At 42.8% G+C, this 20,280-nt stretch overlaps 1 protein-coding gene across 1 annotated transcript in view; it reads left to right on the top strand.

Annotated features, from left to right (window-relative positions):
- The window catches only part of MAP3K9 (mitogen-activated protein kinase kinase kinase 9), a 76,455-nt gene that overhangs the window by 33,782 nt on the left and 22,393 nt on the right, over window positions 1-20,280 (top strand). The window contains exons 3-6 of the mRNA XM_008172558.4: window positions 1,535-1,715; window positions 8,295-8,443; window positions 13,550-13,725; window positions 19,214-19,454. Of these exons, the coding sequence (XP_008170780.2) occupies window positions 1,535-1,715; window positions 8,295-8,443; window positions 13,550-13,725; window positions 19,214-19,454 (747 nt within the window). The remainder of the gene's footprint in view (window positions 1-1,534; window positions 1,716-8,294; window positions 8,444-13,549; window positions 13,726-19,213; window positions 19,455-20,280) is intronic.

The following is a 20,280-nucleotide window of genomic DNA, read 5'->3' as shown; positions in this document are numbered from 1 at the left end:
TCACTTGGCCAAGATTTACAAAAGTGCCTAGTGATTTTTGGGTGCCTCAATTTTGGTGTTCCCAACATGAGGCAGTTTAAAGGGGCCTGATTTTCAGGAAGTGCTGAGCATCCATTCTCTGAAAATCAAGCCCTTTTAAGGTGTGTCAAATCGGGCACCCAAAATCACTGTGGCTTTTGAAAATCCTGACCTGAACGTGAGTTTATCGTATGGCCATTTCCATTTTAATGTATTTTTAAATAGAAGTGATGCTGTTGCAAAAAAAGCAAACATGATTCTGGGATGTATTAACAGGTGTGTTGTGAGCAAGACACGAGAAGTCATTCTTCCGCTCTACTCTGCTCTGGTTAGGCCTCAGCTGGAGTATTGTGTCCAGTTCTGGGCGCCGCAGTTTAAAAAAGATGTGGAGAAATTGGAAAGGGTCCAAAGAAGAGCAACAAGAATGATTAAAGGTCTTGAGAACATGACCTATGAAGGAAGGCTGAAAGAATTGGGTTTGTTTAGTTTGGAAAAGAGAAGACTGAGAGGGGACATGATAGCAGTTTTCAGGTATCTAAAAGGGTGTCATAAGGAGGAGGGAGAGAACTTGTTCACCTTAGCCTCTAAGGATAGAACCAGAAACAATGGGTTTAAACTGCAGCAAGGGAGGTCTAGGTTGGACATTAGGAAAAAGTTCCTAACTGTCAGGGTGGTTAAACACTGGAACAAATTGCCTAGGGAGGTTGTGGAATCTCTGTCTCTGGAGATATTTAAGAGTAGGTTAGATAAATGTCTATCAGGGATGGTCTAGACAGTATTTGGTCCTGCCATGCGGGCAGGGGACTGGACTCGATGACCTCTCGAGGTCCCTTCCAGTCCTAGAATCTATGAATCTATGAATCCACCCTTATGGGGTTGTTCTCCTTGATAAGAATCTCTTCTAAGCAGTTCGTGAGAAAGATGCGATAGTTGCTTTGCTCAGAAAGGATTAATTAGGAAATTATATACGAGGCACCTCCCCTTTTTTGGATTTCTAGAAGTTACAGTGGTTCACTTCCCTTTACCAGAGGATTGTTTACATAGAGTAACAGTACACAGTACGCCGAATGGTTCTTATGTCCTATTTACCTGTACCTTGGGTATCCTGATACATTAAAAACCAAAGGTCACATCTCCAGCATCCTAGAAGTGCATATATGATGCTATAACCCTATATCCTCAATTGCGTTCTAGTAAGGACTGAGTAAAAACTGAGCAAGGATTTCAGGATTTGGCCAATTCTGCTTCTGAAATCCTTGCTTTCAGGTCTTGGCTGTGATTAATGTTTGTTAATTATGGGAATGGACTCATTAATTAGACATTTTGTTTTTCATCAGATTGAGGGCACAGTTTGAGACTTCTTTTACAAGGCAAGATAATGTGTAAAGCATTCAGAAGCAGAGATTAGCTAAGGCAAGACTTAAATTTGGGAAATGGCTTCTCTTTGGTGGGGAGGAGATCTTTATGGATAAATCCTAGTCTCACTGTACATGTTTCATTTCCCCCTTCCCTCCAGTATTGATACTCGAGAAGGTGGAAAATGGAGACCTGAGCAACAAGATATTGAAGATCACGGATTTCGGCTTGGCCAGAGAATGGCATAAAACCACCAAAATGAGTGCAGCTGGAACATATGCCTGGATGGCTCCTGAGGTCATCCGCTCCTCCATGTTCTCCAAAGGCAGCGATGTGTGGAGGTATTGATTTGGCACTGAGTACTTGGATACTAAACATTTAAGTGCTGGGGACTGCCAGACAACCTACTGTATGCTTAATACAGTACCAATCGTGGTTAATCGAATCCCCTAACTCCTGTTTTACTAAAGCTCTGTGTCCCCTAGCTTTCCATCCTGCTGTATCATCACCCTCCTTTGGGGGTTAGGAATCCAGAACACGGGCTGTTGCTTTATGGGTTCGGACGTGTGCTTGTCCCGTCTCCATTACCCTCACTTCTCTGCAGTACATAAAACAAAATCTGTGCACTTACTTAACAATTGTCTTTTGAATAAGACACAAAATCAAGATCCTATCCACTTGTGATTATTAAAGAGTTAATTTTTGCAAGTGTAAGGGATTCAGCTGATGTTCTGGCAGTATTCCAGCTCTAGTATTACAGTCTGTCTATCTAAACTGCATGGGGAGTTTTACCTGGACATGATATTCCTTAGTTTCATTCCTAAATCTTGCGCAGTGGCACAGAATTTCCCCAGGAGTAAAAAAGCTCAGTGTAGACAAGACCTTAATGAATGGGTATAGCATGTTGAGAACCTATAATATCTATGCACAGTATTATAATCCTCCTGTGAGCCTCTCTCCCCGTTTTCCTTGTTTCACATCAATCAACTACAAAGTCCTGTCTTCTGGCTACCAGCCTTCTCACAGAGAACAGAATGAATCTCCCTTTGGAGCCATCTGTGGTGTTCTTTAGTTGGAGAGGTTCGCTGGTGAGAGAGCCACGATGTTCTGCTTCTCCACAGGCCTGAAATATTTGTTGCTTCTGTGGTATTCTTAGTCCTGGCAACAAGATACTGGCACTTGTAGGATCACAGTTGAGGTGTGTTGAACAGAGCATGGTCCAGTTGGGCATTGGGCCCTGGCCACCTGGTGTCTGAGATACACGTATAGAGGAGCAAATGCCACCCAGGCAATATTATCATTTGAGAGCATTAGCCTCTTCACAAACAGACACAATTAAAGACTCCTATTCCCACCTAAGCATGCTGTTCAAATCCTTGACAGGATTGACTTTTTTTTTATCCTATTAGACATGTCTCTCCCCCACACCACTCTCCTGGCTAATCACTGCCAGATTGGAATTTGACTGATAAGCATCCATACAATTAATCTCTGTAAGAACAACAAAATTAGCTGTCTCCCTTCCTGAGGTATGAAAACTTTTATCCCAACACCTTTCCTAAAAAGTCTCTTAATTCATTGGAAGAGCTCCTGTCTGAATGAGGGTCCTAGCCTTTTGACAGAGGTCTTATCCAGCTCATCTCCTTGATGCACAAATGCACAGGTAGCTGTTGGAGAAGATGCTTATTATAGGCCATAGCAATGTTCTGAGGAGTGGTTTCTGCCACCAGTGCCCTAGTTAGGCTTGCTGGTAAACAATATTTTGCACTTACCTAGCATGCATGCCTTACTATTATCACTTATTTTTTTATGTTGCAGTAGCACCTAAGGGCCCCAGTCATAGACAATGCTGTACAAACACATGACAAACAGTCCCTCCATCTGAGGCTCTCAATGTACTTTATAGACACGGAATTCTTACAACAGCCCTGTCAGGTAAAATAGGTATTTATTTCCACTTTGCAAAGGGTGAAAATGAAGCGCAGAGATTGCAATTTGTACATGGTCATACAGTAAGTAGATATCAGCTGTGTACTGTAACTACTTAATTGTGATTCCTATCTGTTGTTTGCCACCCACCAAACACCACTGCTCATACCTTTTTATTTGTAGCTGTGGTTTCTGCTGGTATCTATAATACCTTGCTCTTGTATAGCACCTTTCATCCATGGATGTAGCTCACCTGGAAAGGGGCATGCCCAGCAATCTACTTCAGTATTCAAATGTTGTTTTATAGGACATTATCCCTATTTATTCCTCGGTGCATTTTCCTTTCTCCCAGATTCTGGAATGCTCAGCTGTTTTTTAGAAACATCCAAAAATGGGTGTTTGGGGGAAGGGAGGAATCTCAAAGTAAACACTTCCCCAGAGAGCCATTTTGTTAATGAGGAGAAATGCAAGTCCAGCAGGCCATATAGGGGTATAGCAAGGTTTTTTCCATTTTCTCATGGAAATTTCTAACGGCTACGTGTACTTCACTTTGATACATTTATACTTTTTACAATAAATTTTTTCTTTATCCGTGTCAGTGATATTACCATAATGCAGGAAGTGATGCCACAATATCACCTAGCCTCTTCAATTACACATGTACAAGATGCATGTCTGGCACTTCTCAGACCAGTTATCTGCCCAGAATTTTAAATTTTCACCTGTGGGAATAGAGTACTGGAATCATTTAGACGTGTCTGACTAGCAGATGGAGATGATTCAGAGGCTGGGTATTGGATATAGAGGCTTATACTTACCTTTTAGAATGCTAATTTGAATCCAGCCAAGTCTGTTGTGACTGAAACAGACTATGCAGCAATCTAGGTGAAATGAGTCAGTGGTGGCAGTTCCTATCCCAATGGATAGGTACTTATCACATGACCACTGTCCAGCCACTATCTCAAAATCACTAATTATCCTCTTTGCTTGCAGTCTTAGGGCATGGCTACACTTGCAGATGTAGAGCACTTTTAGTTAAAACAGGCTTCCTAGCACGCAGTAGGGAAAGCGCTGTAATCTGTCCACACTGACAGCTGCAAGCTCACTGGTGTGGCCACATTTGCGGCACTTGCAGCGGCATTGGGAGTGGTGCATTATGGGCAGCTATCCCAGCATACAAGTGACTGCAACGTGCTTTTAAAATGGGGAGGGATGGGGTGGAGTGTGACGGAGTGTGTTGTGTGTATGTGGGGGGAGAGAGAGTGGGTTTTTGGGGGGCTGAGAGCATGTCAACATGCTGTCTTGTAAGTTCAGACAGCAGCAGATCTCCCCTTCCCCCACACCTCTCTCTCACACACAGCATTCCACAGTAACGGCTTGCATGCCGGGTGTCAGAAATGGAGCTTTGAAAGGGCATTTCCGCATTCCTACTGAAGTTCAAAACAATGACAAGAGTGGCCACTTGATATAAGGGGATTATGGGATGTTTCTGGAGTCCGATCAGAGCGCAGTAACGCAACACCTTGTTCACACTGACACCCGTGCATTGTAGCCAAGGCGCAGCAAACGTTATTCCTCTCGCCGAGGTGGCGTACCAGGAGAGCTCTAGCTGCGGAGTCAGAGCGCTCTACGTGCCTTGCCAGTGTGGACGGGGAGTGAGCTAGTGCGCCCGGGGCTCCTTTATTGCGCTGTAACTCGCAAGTGTAGCCAAGCCCTTAGCAGAAAAGCCAAGAAGTCAGTAGTGAAGTTAAACTTCCCTTTCAGCTTTAGTGGTAGTCCCTCCAGGTCAGGGTTGAGTAGGGCGGGGTGGGGGAAGCTAGCACTACATGTTATACCTGTTCCGAGGACAAACAGGCTCCCATGCTCTCAGTCCAGTACTATTTGTCAGCACTAAATTATAATCAGGATTTATTTTTAAATGAAGTGAGATTTCATTCTTGATAGAAAGTGTCTGTTTTCCCAGTGGGTTTTACATTGGGAAGGTGAAGGAACTGGGCTGGGGGGGTTCCATCCTTTGGATCCCCTGTCTGACTTTGCTATCACTTGTTGGGAGGGGGGGAAATTCCTTTTTCATGTTAAGTGCAGACTCTTGGGGGAGGCAGAGAAGGAAAATAGGGCACTACTGACATTTAAAAATAAAAAACAGAAAGGAAATTAAGACCTTTGAATAAGTTCAGAGACATCAGGGAAGGTGGCAATATCACATAGCTCCTCCGACTCCCTGAAAATCCATTGAGTAGGATTGAACCTGATGTTAAATGGCTTAAAGGATTACTGGATTACTAGGTGATGATTAATTATTCATATGAACGTTGGTTCACTTGAGTGTACAGTCAGTATTATGTGGTTCCTGTTGTAATTAAAGTCCAAACAACACTTCAGAATGCTATAAAAAGATCTGGGCCTCATCTCCTTCTCTATCTCCTTAATGGGGATAGAGAGTCTCTCCTGCTGCTTTTCCTTTCAGTGTGTTAACCTCTTCTACCCTCTGGTTTCTGTTTTATGACCACCAACCTTCTGCTTAAGAGGGGCTGAAAGACACTGTGTTCAATATCTATCAATATCGCTTCTTAATTAGTTGGAAAAGTGCAGCCTTCTCTTACCATTTGGGGCTGAGAACGTTGTTTCCAGAGAATTCTGAGCACCCTACAGAAGAGATGGTGACCGGATTGGGAGCAGGAATCAAAACCATGTCTCCTGCAAGCATTTAAATTCAGCATGGGATTGCTGGAATCCCATATTTGCCCATCCCCTCTGCTTTTTGAAATTTCCCTCAGAGGGAGTATCATGTTCATAACACTTGCCCAGCAGCACTGGTAGGAGCAGCAGCTGTAGAGTGAGACTGTTGAGGGACCTGGTAAATTTCACTCTGGTGCTACTCCTGGATGAGGAATACTGATGTGCAGAGTAGCATGTGTGATCTGTTGCTGGAGCTGCTCCTTCAGGGAAACGAGAGACAGACTACTTGTTAGTATTAAGAGGCTCAACGGGACATTGTCAATCTCCTTAAACCTCTGCATCTGTCTCATAAAACTGAATGACCTGACAGAGCAGTGTATGGTATATTGGGTTGGTATTGCCTTCTACTGTATTATGTCACATCAGTTGCTAAATAAAAAACAGGACATGATTCATATTCCAACTTCACATCACTTAAAAATTTCCCTTATGGCTTAAATCGGATTTGGTGCTTCCTTCCCTTCTTTTGTGTCGCCGCCCCCCCGCCCTCCCCGGCCCGATACCTGTCTCAAGGTTCATTGCAGAGGGATTTAATAGGAAATCAGAAGATCATTTGTATTTAGCAACAACAAAAAAGGCAGGACACTATAGTGTTTTTAAAGTCCTCATCTTCTGTTTCCCTAACTTCTCTCATAATTTAAATGATCCAGATGTAGATTACCCAGTCTCTCACAAGACTTAATTTGAAGCAAATATTTTTCTCCCCTTTTCTGAAAAACACTTCACATTTCTGAGCTAGCCACATTGCACTCTGAAATTTGTTAGGCTGACTACTAGGGACTATGCTAGAATTTTTGTCAGAAAGCAAACACTCCTTAGAAGGAATAAATCGTAATGTATTATGGGGGGAGGGATAGCTCAGTGGTTTGCGCATTGGCCTGCTAAACCCAGGGTTGTGAGTTCAATCCTTGAGGGGGGGCCATTTAGGGTTCTGGGGCAAAAATCTCTCTGGGACTTTGAGCAGGGGGTTGGACTGATGACCTCCTGAGTTCCCTTCCAACCCTGATATTCTATGTAATGGCTTTTTTAAAATTCCAGACTCAAGTCTAAGTCCTTAAGATGTCATTACTGGTTTCTAAGAACACAGTATTGTTGAAAACTGCTTGACTTTCTGCATTTCTTATTGACATTTTCAGAGTTAATGAAATCCTTAAACTAGGGTAGTACTAATAGGCATTCCTCTTTCCCATTTCTTGGGGCTCATTGTCATGAAAAAGAGAATAGGACTAATACTGAAAGTATGGCATGTTAATGTACATATTTATTTTTAGATTTATATATACATGACATCTAGTTAGCCCTCTGCTCCCCATAAACACAATCAGCTCTCCACATTGCACTTTTGTAACAGCATAACTTTTAAAATGGAGTGGCATCTGGTTCTGAAGTTTTGTACCTGAGTGTATACAGTTATATGAAATTTATGCAAAAATATAATTTGGCAGGCTTATATCCCCCCCACCCCACACAATTAGGCTGTTGGGTGGATTGTCACACACAAATTACTTCTACAGGCTTGTGAACCAGAATGATCAGAGAGACCACAAATCGCTCTGCCTTCAGAGCAAAAAGTAAAGCATAGCCACTTCTTGACTTAGCCATCCCAAATCAATACAAGCATATAAAAGTTATCTTTTGGGGGGATGGAGAGGTACAGAAATCCATCAAAGTGTGATTTAGAATTGAAGGTACTTGAAAACTACAGTAATGAGCACAATACAAATATTTGGAAGACTAAATTCTGTTTAAAGAAAAAAATTCCAGTCTCTGTACAGATCCACATAGACTATTTTGCTACATGCTCTATTTTTAGAGAGTTTAGATGGTAGAATTAAGAAACCTTTGCACAATTTTTGTTAAGAGTATTTACTGCTCAAAATGAAAATGGTAAACTGTTCATTTAAAAAGAGTGAAACCCTAATTGTTGCTATATTGACTGTGCTTCTGTAACTTTGACAAATCAGGAGCCCTGTCACATCCTCAGGGAGAGGGAGTTTGCCAAAACAGGACAGCTAAATTCAGGAAGAGGGAGCTGCACAGATTAATACTGGCCAAACATCCCACAAAAGCAGGTGGTCTGTGTACAGACGTACAAGTCCATTTAATTTTTTTTTTGTAAATGTCTTTATTTAGTATCCTTTATATGTGAGGCAGTCTTGATAAATAAGAGAGTCTTATGCCCTGTTTTTGCTTGAGGTTTATTAAAGTGTTTGTTATAGCCGAACACACACTTTCTGTCTCTCTCCCAATAGTTATGGTGTGCTGCTTTGGGAACTGCTAACTGGGGAGGTACCATTCCGAGGAATTGATGGTCTAGCAGTAGCATATGGAGTTGCCATGAATAAACTTGCCCTTCCGATCCCATCCACATGCCCAGAACCTTTTGCCAAACTCATGGAAGGTAAGAACCAATTGCAGTGGGAGAGATAGTGTTTATATATTTTTCTTGAGTGCTTTCCATGAGTGCCTGTTTTTGTAGGTTTCAGTAGCTCAGACCACAGAATTAAATGGTTTTACTCAGTGGACCATGTTATTACAGAAGCCATACTAAGCCTGCTATGACAGTTACTGTATCATAAGACCTCTAGGCTGCAGAAGTAAAAGCCTTTGTGAAGAGGGGAAGGGGATGTTTTTGTCATCTTGCAGTCTTGATTGTGGGTGATGAGCTTACACCAAACCCCCAGATCCAAATACCACCACATTTGGAGTATTTGAAATCTAACTCTACTTCTGAATTTTACAGCTTGAGCCTATTGATAGCTAATACTATTATCACTATTATATATAATCAGAATGGTCTAGTGCAGAGGTCTTCAATCTATGGGGTGCGCCCCCCTAGAGGAGTGCAGAGTAACATTTGGGGGGCACAGCTGGGGCCCTCACCAACCCCCACAGGGGGTGGGGAGGGAGTGCCTCCCTGGCCCCGCACCTGGGGATCTGCCGCGGCTGCCAGCCCCATGCTCAAGGTTCCGGGGCTCTGCACCCAGCCGCAGCTGCAGGCCTCAGCCCCTGGCCGAGGATCTGCTCCCGACTCCAGCTGTGGCCCCAGCCTCTGTCCCCCCTCCCGGAGCCTCAGCCCCACTACCAGCTCAGGGGGAGGGAACACAGATGGGGCAAGAGGGGCGCGAGGTAAAAAGTTTGGGGACCACTGGTCTAGTGGATTGAACTCTTGGCTGGGGATCAGAATTCTATTCCTGCTGTGCCATTGACTTGGTGGGCCACATTAATGTATTTTGTAATCAATGGAATAGTATCTGCTTGCAGTATTGACACAATAATTGAAATGAATGCTGCTTGCAGTACACTGGTGGTGAAATGGGCCTGGTATGTGACTTTTGATGAGTCATTTATCTCACAAAGTAGGGTTGTGAAGCTTAATGTGTATATAGTACTCTCAAAATGTAAAGTTCTATATCGTACTAGTGCTAAACATCATCTGTATCCCCATCAATCTGGTAATGTCATACTCAAATTTTGTGGGGGATTTAATCATGACTTTGACATGCTGAAAAGCCCCAGGTGGTTGAAGGCTTGTTTTTTTTTTTTTTTTTTTTTTTTAATCAGTTTCCAGAGGTGAGTTATAGTATGAATATAGTACCAAAGGAAGGAATAGTCTTTTGTAGGGTGCAATTCAGGTGATGGCCCAGATGGGTTCTCTGGCTATTTTAACTCTGCAAATGTCCCCTGAGCCATCCACTCCAATCCAATTCTTAATTTTTATCAAAATATGTATATAGAATTCTAAAAGAATGCTTAGAACTTCTATTTTGTGCCTTATAGCTGAGGCTCTCATAGCGCTTTACAGCCATTAAAGAATTAAACCTCACAACCCTCCTGTGAGTCTGGTAGTATTACCTCCACTTTACAGATGGGGAAAACGGAGGCATAGAGAGATGAAGTGACTTGTTAAGTATCACCCAATGAGTTAGTGGCAGGGCTGGAAATAAACCCAGCTTATCTGACTCCCCCTGCTTGTGGGATAGACTTGCCTTTGACTTAAGTAGGTGTCACTGGGAGGTTTGTCTGCTTCTGGAATACTTTTCTTTCTCTGTCCTTTGATACAGATTACAAACAGTTCAATTAAAAATCTAGAATTCTGCATAATGTTTTGCTAAAACAATGAGCTATAGGATTACAAACAATAGAATTGCAGATACAGTACATATATCTGCATTAGTACAACTATGACCTTAAGTGACAGTCTGGTTACGAAATTGGGAGCAACTTGTCAGGTGGATGTGGTTACCAAGAAATTACTGTAAATGAACACTTGAAAGTATAGTAGCCACTAAGGATGGAAACAATGTAACTTGTTCACTGAGATTCCCCTGGTCAGATACACAGGACATGCTATGGGAACAATGGGAATCTGATTGTATGCCAGTGAATTTAAGTACAGCATAAAGAATCCAGTGCAGCAAGCTCAGTCTAAAAGAGCTTATGACAACATCGAGCAGTCAGTTTCAGTGCATTTTATACTGACAGTGTTTCTTAAGAGAAGGGAGTCAGAGTTTCTTAAAATCAAACATGGGTGTTGGTGGGGTGGAAAATATTGGAGGGTGTGAAATAAAGTTGTATGCCCTATATTTCAACCCAAAACCATAGAGCAACCACCACTTCCACTTTTGAATGTTTAGCTTCATGATATCCAGGGAGAACAACTGGAAGGGAATAAGAAAACAATCCCTTTCCTCCCCCTTTGTCAAAATCGTTTGTCAAAAACACCATTTCCCTTCCTGGTGAACTCTGGTTCCCCTAATGCTGATTTTGCTTTTGAATTACTGCTCTGGTGGTCTTTACTGAGATGACAAACATGAACTTGCCCTCTTCAGAGAAAAGATTCGTAAGTTACAGCGTCCTCATTAGTGCAGATAATGGCAGCTCTATGCCTGGGAAAATAAAAGCCATGGACCACCTGCATAGTTATCAAGCTCACTCACTCATGCACTTGGTTGGTTGTTGCACTTTGTTTTACACTGGGTCATGTTTGCTTTGCCATGCTTAAAAACTGGGATAGAGCGGCAGGGATTATGCCCTGGACAATTTTTCTGTATCGCCCATCGTCACTAATTGGTCAGCAGCAGGGAGGCTACGAAGCAGTTTTGGATGTCCCTGGTTCTGCACATAGCTATAAGAAGCATCTTGTGAGCCATAAAAATGTTCATTCCTGTGTTGCTTTTGGGACCCAACCAGATGCCTAAAGAACAGCATCCTGATGCACAAAATCTCAGTATCAAAATTCCCAAATGGAGAATTGCAATAATTAAAAAAAAAATGCAAAATCAGAATCCCAGCAGAGTCAAAAGGAATAAGAAATAGGAGTTCAGAATAATCCTTCAAAAAAGCAAGCAATATTGCACTTTCTTGCACAATTTGCACAACTTCCCTTGGCCATGTCGAAAGCCTGTGCTTCAGCCCCTCCAGGTATTGGTTAGAAGGGATGGTTACATTTACACATTGGGAAGGCCCTCTGCATTACAACATGTGTATCTGCAACTGTGGGGTTGAGGTTGTTCTACTCTGCCACCTCTGGGACTATGGTCATGTGATGGGCCTTTCCTATCTGACTTCCTGTTAAAAGAACAGGAGTACTTGTGGCACCTTAGAGACTAACAAATTTATTAGAGCATAAGCTTTCGTGGACTACAGCCCACTTCCTCGGATGCATATAGAGTGGAATAAATATTGAGGAGATATATATACACACATACAGAGAGCATAAACCGGTGGGAGTTTATGCTCTCTGTATGTGTGTGTATATATATCTCCTCAATATTTATTCCACTCTATATGCATCCGAGGAAGTGGGCTGTAGTCCACGAAAGCTTATGCTCTAATAAATTTGTTAGTCTCTAAGGTGCCACAAGTACTCCTGTTCTTTTTGCGGATACAGACTAACACGGCTGCTACTCTGAAACCTGACTTCCTGTTGGGGCTTGGCATGCAGGAGTTCTCTAGCATTAAAGGGAATAAGTGTATCACTCAGGCAGGAATCTATGAAGACTGCACTAGAAGACAATATGAAGACTGCACTAGGAGACAAAATGTAGAATGAAACACTGACATTTGCTGAGGAAGGGGGCCTACATTTGAAGTGAGGGGATTGAATGATTGGGATTTTCCTGGTCATGAGAGTTTCAGATCATCCACTTAACATGATGGTATTTTTAAAAGCAGGAGCTTGATAATTTAAGAGTTTGGGATTTTATTATATACCGTTCTCTAGTTAATATCGCTGGGCCACATTGCTATAGTACCTGAGCATCTTTTATATACTGTTGCCTGTTTGGAGCGGCTAAGAATTGTACATGTTGTGGTAAGATGATGCCTTAAATTCTGTATTTTGGGTGCTATATAATAGAATAATTTACTGCATTTTGAGTTCACTTTTTGAAACGTGGGCAGCTCAAATCTGGTTTAGATTAAGTGGAAAAAGTTACTTGTTCTTTGCTCATCTAAAACAAACACATACCACACAACTGGGTGTCAATGACTGACTGTGTCTGCCTGGAACTAGAATAGCAAGGTATATTGCAGATCAGAATTGAAGATATATAGGATAGGATATACCTTCACTGCAAAGTTAGCTCAGGCACTTACTCAGTTGTTGCCCCTCACCTCCCTTTCATCCACACAATCAGCCCTCTTACCTGAGTTAAGTGGTTCTTTCTACCTCAACTAGCTGGCGTAGTTGGGAGTATGGGTTAGAGCCCAGCTTTGCTTTCACTTAGACTGATAACCTGCCCACTTTGCAATGAGGTTGCAGGCTAAATCACAAGAGTGCTGATAGTCCTTCAAGCCTTCTCACAATTCCTTCTGTGTGCAGGAGGACAGATGAGTTCTTCTACAGTTCACTGGAAAAGAATCCATAGAGTGGCTCTGCTAACTGCAGCACAAAGAGCTATGAGACATGCTTACAGAAGTCCTAGCAGCACACATGGGGGAGCACAGCACCAATGAGGACACAGTAACTTGGGTATGGCTTTGTATTGTGGCTGCTCACATCCACTCTAGGCTAACTTAAGTACCATTCACCCAAATTAACTCTCCAGTGAAGTGCAGAAGAAGCTTATACTAACCCTTGCTTCTCTATGCTGAGCTATGCTCTGACAGCAAAATCAGTCCCTGCTCCATAACCAATTACAGTTTAAAGCAAAGTATTTGGGTGAAATATTTATGCTGTGTGGTTTTTAACAAGCTTGGTAGTGTAGTTATCTATAAATTGAGTCAGTCTCTAACAATATTTTATTTATTTAACATCTATATTTCAGTAGCATTTAGAAGCCACCAAATCAGGACATATTTAAAATGACAGTCCCTGCCCCAAAGAGCTTAGTCTACAAGAGAAGACATGAGGATGAGGTTGGGGGATGGGAGAGGCAGGGTAACAAAAATGCGATAGTGCACGATTCTTAGCCAGAAGGAGTAAACACAACTTGCCACCTGCTTAGCCTCTAACCTACTTATTCTAATGTTTAACAACTTGCTTGCCTTTGTCCTGTTTTAGACTGTTGGAATTCTGACCCACACTCACGACCATCTTTCGCCAATATACTAGACCAACTCACTACCATAGAGGAGTCTGGCTTCTTTGAAATGCCCAAAGATTCCTTCCACTCCTTGCAGGAAGACTGGAAGCATGAGATCCAGGAGATGTTTGATCAGCTTAGAGCCAAAGAAAAGGTAAAAAGGGAAAAACATTCCACTCTCTCATGTTATCTTGGACTGTGATCTTGTCTAGTTTCACAGCCTAAACAGGTATCATCTTTGTGTGTTAGTTTCTTTTACTGGCATTTTTAATATGTACATAAAGGGGTTGGAATGGGAACAAATTAGGTTGTAGTACTCTTCCATGCTGGGTCCACACCTAAACTCTGCCCGCTTGTGACATCAAAATGAGAGTCCAGTCACACACATTGAAGATTTTCCATAATATGATAGTTCCTCTCCATTTTTCCATGTGTCACCTGGCAGTGAAATTCTTAACAATTGTGACAAATACATTATCATTAGGCTTATATGTCAACACCCAAATAATATGGAAGAGGCAGTTCACATTCTCAGAGCTGTTTTTTCGGGCTGCCTGCAAATTCAAGCAAACATCAGTATTGGTTGAAAAGATGACCATTATGTAAAGTTTTGGTCACAACCACAAGGGCTAGAGACTTACATTTTTTTAAAAAATTATATTTCAGATACTGGATCACAAAGTACATCTGCCAACCCAATTTGACTCTTTGTAGGGAATTACCTCAGCTCATCATGTACTCGGGAAGCTTTTAAAAATGTCAGTATGCCTGTATTTGTAGGGGTCTCTTGATATAATCATGCTAGTAATGGTATTGACCTCTTTCTTTCACAAATCATATGAGTTTTCCACTTGACTGATTTAGTTGATATGGCACTAAATTTTGCAGTGCTGTTCTAGGTGTCAAATACACATGTACACTTAAAATGTAAATTTTTTTTTGTACTGGATTTGGTCTGCACCATATGGCCTGCAGTGTCAGTAACCAGATTGTGACACATGGAGCCTCTAATCTCTGACCTCCCCAGGCTCTAGACTGTAGGGATTGCCAACAGGCAAGAGCAACAGTAAAGACAAAATGGAAATAGCCTCAGAGGATGGATCAATGAGAAGAGAAGTTCAAGTAGACAGAGCTGTTGTACCCTGATTTGCCCCCTCCCCATAGCAGGAGTTCTCCAAGTGTCTGGAACTGATGCAGGGCAAGAGGAAAAAGAAACACAGCTGGTGGCTGGCTTGCTAAAAAGCTATCTGCCTTTCCTATACTTTTCTTTATGGTCTCTGCTGCAAATAGTCACTGGAGCCACTGAAGCATCTGTCACCCAGCTACTCCCTACCCTGTTTTCTCTGTTTTCCTGGAAGACACCAGCAGGTCCCTTTGCCTTCCCTTTTCCTCCTTCCCCATAGTGGCATTGAGCTGTCTAGTAAGTGTAAGAGAAACACTGGGTGATTGAGTGTGGCAGCAGACTAAGTGGAGACAGCATTGGAGGATAGTAAGGACAAGGGGATGGGCAATGTCCGCCACCAAAAATAAAGGCTGCTCAGTGAATGGGGGTGGAGTTCTCGTGTACTGTCAGAAAAATGAACATAAACTGCAGCAGCTCCTTTACTGCCCTTGTAAAACATCTGCTTACTATGGTCAGTATAAGAAGAGGGGAGGAAGTCCCCATCAGTATATTACAATGGAATGACTTAATAGGTCCACCGGTTGGGCTGGTGGATATATGCCTAACCAAGGTTAAGGGAACAATGAGCTTATCTATAATGAAATTGTCACTTAAAGGTGGTCAATTTGCTTTAGGCTCAAATGTTAATTTAGGGGTTGAGGGAGAAAGGGCTCTTTAAAAAACACAAAACAACAAACAAGCAAAAAAAAAAACCCCTTAATGTGAATAGGAATGTGTTCAGAACTTTTTTTTTAATTACATGAACTTTTTTTTTGCATATAAACACTTCCCTCTGGTGGTGGTGTCCTTTGGTACATGTGGTACAACAGCATTATGTTAGAGCTTTAGAGGCAGAAAATGAAACAGTAAACAAAACCATCAGTTATGAGAATTAAATTTTAAAATTATTTAAATGTTTAGTTTTTCTTAAATTGATAAATTTTTCAGAGCAGGAACTATCTGTTTGTACAGTGCATAGCACTGTGGGGGCCCCAATCCTGATTGGAGCTCCTGGTGCTACTATTATAGAAGTAAAAATATGAATAATCTATAGCATTCAGAAAAGGACATTTTGAAGAATACTTACTGTGACAACTAGTGTTTGTTTTTTAAATAAAGCTTATTATCAAGCTTGTAGGATGGTATTACAGATAACAATGAGGTTACAAAAAAAAGAAGAAAAGGAAAAAGAGAGAGAGAATTAGTTTAAAAATCCATACAATTTAACAGGATACTTCCAAACCAAAAGGAATTAAACTTGAACTCTTCAACTTTTACCTCTGCAGTGAAATTGACCAACTGGAGATAATTATTCTGTGATTTTTCTGAGACCTTTTGTCCTTGTGGTGAGAAGGAAGGAATTTGATGGGGAGAGCAAAGGATTTGGAGATCTCGGGAACAATTAATTCCAGTTGATCCGTTTCATCAACAAAGGGCAAGGTGAAAAGTTAACTTTAAAGTCCTCCATATTCACAGGGATGCTGCACCCTAGCATGAGTTGATAGGAATGACCTCTATATAATGAACATTTAAAAGGAAACAAATAGACCTCACTTCATCTCTCTTGATAACGTTATTGTGTAGATTTGTGTTAGAGCTCATAGACTCAGTCTTTAAGACCAGAAGAGACCATCGTGATCATCTAGTCTGATGTCCTGCACGTCATAGGCCGCAGAACCTCACTCACCCACTCCTGCAATAAACCCATAATCTCAGATAAGTTACTAAAGTCCTCAAATAATGATTTAAAGACTTCAAGTTACAGAGAATTCACCATTTACTCTAATTCAAATAGAGAGTGACCCAAACCCCATGCTTCAGAGAAAGGCAGAGACTGTGGGGATTTTTTGCCTACCTGACCTGGGGGAAAATTCCTTCCCAACCTCAAATACGGCAGTCAGTTAGACCCTGAATGCATCAGCGAGACCCATCAACCAGATATCTGGGAAATAATTTACTGTAGTAATTCAGAGCTCTCCCTATCTATTGTCTCATCTCTGGCCATTGGAGATATTTACTTCTAGCAATTGCAGATAGGCCACATGCCGTCATAGACAATCTCATCATACCATCCCCTCCACAAACTTACCAACCTCAGTCTTGAAACCAGTTGGGTTTTTTGTCCCTGCTGGTCCCCTTGAAAGACTGTTCCAGATCTTCACTCCACTGATGATTAGAAACCTTCATCTAATTTCACGCCTGAACTTGTTGATTGCCAGTTTATATCCATTTGTTCTGGTGCTAACATTGTCCCTTAACTTCAATAATTCCTCTCTCTCTTGTGTTTCTCTCTCTAATGTATCTATAGTGAGCAACCATATCTCCCCTCAGCCTTTGTTTTGTTAGGCTAAACAAACCAAGCTCTTTGAGTCTCCTCTCATAAGATAGGTTTTCCATTCCTCAGATCATCCTAGTAGCCCTTCTCTGCACCAGTTCCAGTTTGAATTCATCTGTCTCAACCATGAGAGACTAGAACTGTGCACACAGTATTCCAGATGATGTCTCACCAGTGTTTTGTATAATGATACTAACCCTTCCCTGTCCCTATTGGCAATAGCTCGCCTGATGCATCCTAGGGTTGCATTAGCCTTTTTCACAGCCACGTCACATTGGTGACTCATAGTCATCTTGTGATTGACCAGTAGACCCAGGTCTTTCTCTTCCTCTGTGACTTCCAACTGATACATTCCCTGCTTATAGTAAAATTTCTTGCAGTTAGTCCCTAAAGGCATGCTCTTGCATTCTGCACTATTACATTTCATCCCATTTCTATTATTCCAGTTTTCAAGGTAATCTTGTAGGATATTCCGGTCCTCCTCCACAGTGGCAGATTAGCCACTGGGCCAACAGGCCCCCGGCCAATTGAGGGACTCCAGGGAAAAATGCGCCCCGACCCTGCTCCCCGGCATGTTTTGGCTCATGGGGAGTGGACAGAAGAGGACGGAGCGGCTTTGCCCTGCGCTCTGGGTCTTGCCTCAGCAGCTGAATGCCACCTCCTGGGTCCTTGTGCCAGCCTGTTTCCTCTACAACCAGAAGTGCCTGTTGGGAGGAGGGAGGTGTGGAGAGGAAGGGATGGGGAAGAGAAGGGGATACAGGAATGGGTGGGGGGAAGCAGGAGCCCAGCATGTGGAATTCCCTGGGCACCAGCAGCCCCAGCAGGGAGGCAACCGCAGCAACACCAGTGCAGGGACATCACTGCAGGCGTGGTTGCCAGCAGCAGCTGGGGCTCCCGCGTTACGCCATCCTGTCCCCACCCAGCACCGGCAGCCCAGGTAGCACTATAGGTGGAGAGTGAGAGCCAGTGAACCAAGGGGACTGGCTTCAGCATGCACGTGTGCATGTGCATGGGCGTGCTTTGCCCCCCCAAATATAGCAGTCAAACTACGCCTATGGCCCTGGGATTGGAGGAGCTCTAGCTCCCTGCTGCGGACTCAGGGCCACGGGAGCTTTCACTCCCTGCTGTGGCCCGGGGCCACGGCGTGGGGAGGGGCACAGAACTTCTCTGGTCTTGGGGCTGCAGTGCACGGTGGGGGCAGATAGGAGCAAGGCTGCAGAGCTGCCGGGGCGGAGGGCAGAATGTGGCTGACCGTGTGTGAAACGGGGCGGAGCGGTGGGGGAAGAGACAGAATGGGGTGGTGCTGTGGGTTGTACTGCAAGCGGAAGGAGGGGTGGAGAGGGGGCCCCCCACTTGCTCTGGCCCAGGGCCCCACGAAACCTTAACCCGCCTCTGTTCCTCCATATTGACAATACCTCCCAACTTTGTGTTATCTGCAAACTTTATTAGCACACTCACACTTTTGTGCCAAGGTCATGAATGAAAATGTTAAATAAGATTGCTCCCAAGCCGGACCCAGGAGGAACTCCACTCATATCCTCCCTCCAGCCTGACAGTTCACCTTTCAGCATGACCCAATATAGTCTCCCCTTTAACCAGTTCCTCATCCACCTTTCAGTTCTCGTATTAATCCCCATATTCTCAAATTGAACTAATAATTTCCCATGTGGAACTGTATCAAATGCCTTACTGAAATCCAGGTAGATTAGATCTACTGCATTTCTTTCATCTAGAAAATTGGTGATCTTCTCAAAGAAAGAGATCATGTTGGTCTGTCACAATCTACCTTTTGTAAAACAATGTTATATTTTATCCCAGTTACCATTTACCTCTGTCCTTATCTACTTTGTTTTTAAAAATTTGTTCCAATACCTTGCATACAATTGAGGTCAAACTAATGGGCCTGTGGTTTCCTTTCTTAAAAATAGGTGCTATATTAGCAATATTCCAGGCATAGTTTACATCCCCCGAGTTTAAGGATTCATTAAAAATCCTTTGCTATAGGACTGGCAATTTCATGTGTCAGTTCCGTTAATATACATTAGAGGGATAAACACAAGAGAGAGAGGAGTTATTGAAGTTAAGGGACAATGTTAGCACCAGAACAAATGGATATAAACGGAATTCTCTCTTTCCTCCCTGCAGGAGCTGCGCACGTGGGAGGAGGAGCTGACCCGTGCTGCACTCCAGCAGAAGAACCATGAGGAGCTGCTGCGGCGGCGGGAGCAGGAGTTGGCGGAGCGTGAAATTGACATCCTAGAAAGGGAGCTCAACATCATCATCCACCAGTTGTGCCAGGAGAAGCCTCGGGTGAAGAAGCGCCTAGGCAAGTTCAAGAAGAACCGTCTTAAGTTGAAAGATGGCAATCGCATCAGCCTCCCTTCAGGTCAGTGATGCTGTAGTGCCGGGTTGTAGAGGGGTCCTCTTGTTCCAAAGAAGTTTCTGTTAAATGTAGCTCCTTTGTGCCTGCAATCATAGAATGGCCCATTGGATGGTCACAAGATGTGCCTTAAGAAATCCCAACCTCATTGGCATCAAGAAATTAAAGGTCAGTGGTTATAGGGAAAAACATAGGAAATGGTAACAGAGCTCTATGCACTATGACTAACATTGTCCAAAGGGCAAGGATGTGGTTAAAGAGGATTGTTAAATGTTTGAGTGTTTATAGCACACATCACTAGTCTGCAGCTGGTATCGGGAAGTTCACTTTAAAGCAAAATATTAATTTTAACTACCAATGCAACATTTAGTTCAACAATACCCCAAATGCCCACTTTCATTGAAGACAGTACCTGAAAATGATGGAAGTGTCTACTCTGGGGTCGTCTTATTGTTAAATAAAGCTGATATGGGTATATTTGATATCAGAACAGCAACCATAGCCCATTGCACTGCTGGTGTGGGAAATGACCTTGGGACTCTGAGAGTCATGTTGGGTAGCTAAGGGAAGATTATGAGGACTACAGCACTCAACTTCTCAACACTACTATTTAGCACATAAATACAGAATTAAACTGCTGCTTTATTCCCTCAAGAGTGGACGGAAAATGTCACTTGGTTGGTCAACAGTTGGGGAAGTGGGTGGGAGAATGAGGATGGCTGTCAAATGAGTTGAGTCCATTGTGATAAGAGTGAGAACTGAATGTGCAAATTGCTTGAGGAGTTCCAAACTGGCAAGAAACAGACAGCTGCATGTGTTTGATTATATAATT

Source organism: Chrysemys picta, chromosome 4 (genome assembly GCF_011386835.1).
Source record: "Chrysemys picta bellii isolate R12L10 chromosome 4, ASM1138683v2, whole genome shotgun sequence".
Classification (NCBI taxonomy): Eukaryota; Metazoa; Chordata; order Testudines; family Emydidae; genus Chrysemys; species Chrysemys picta.
This window is presented reverse-complemented; position numbering and strand designations above follow the sequence as displayed.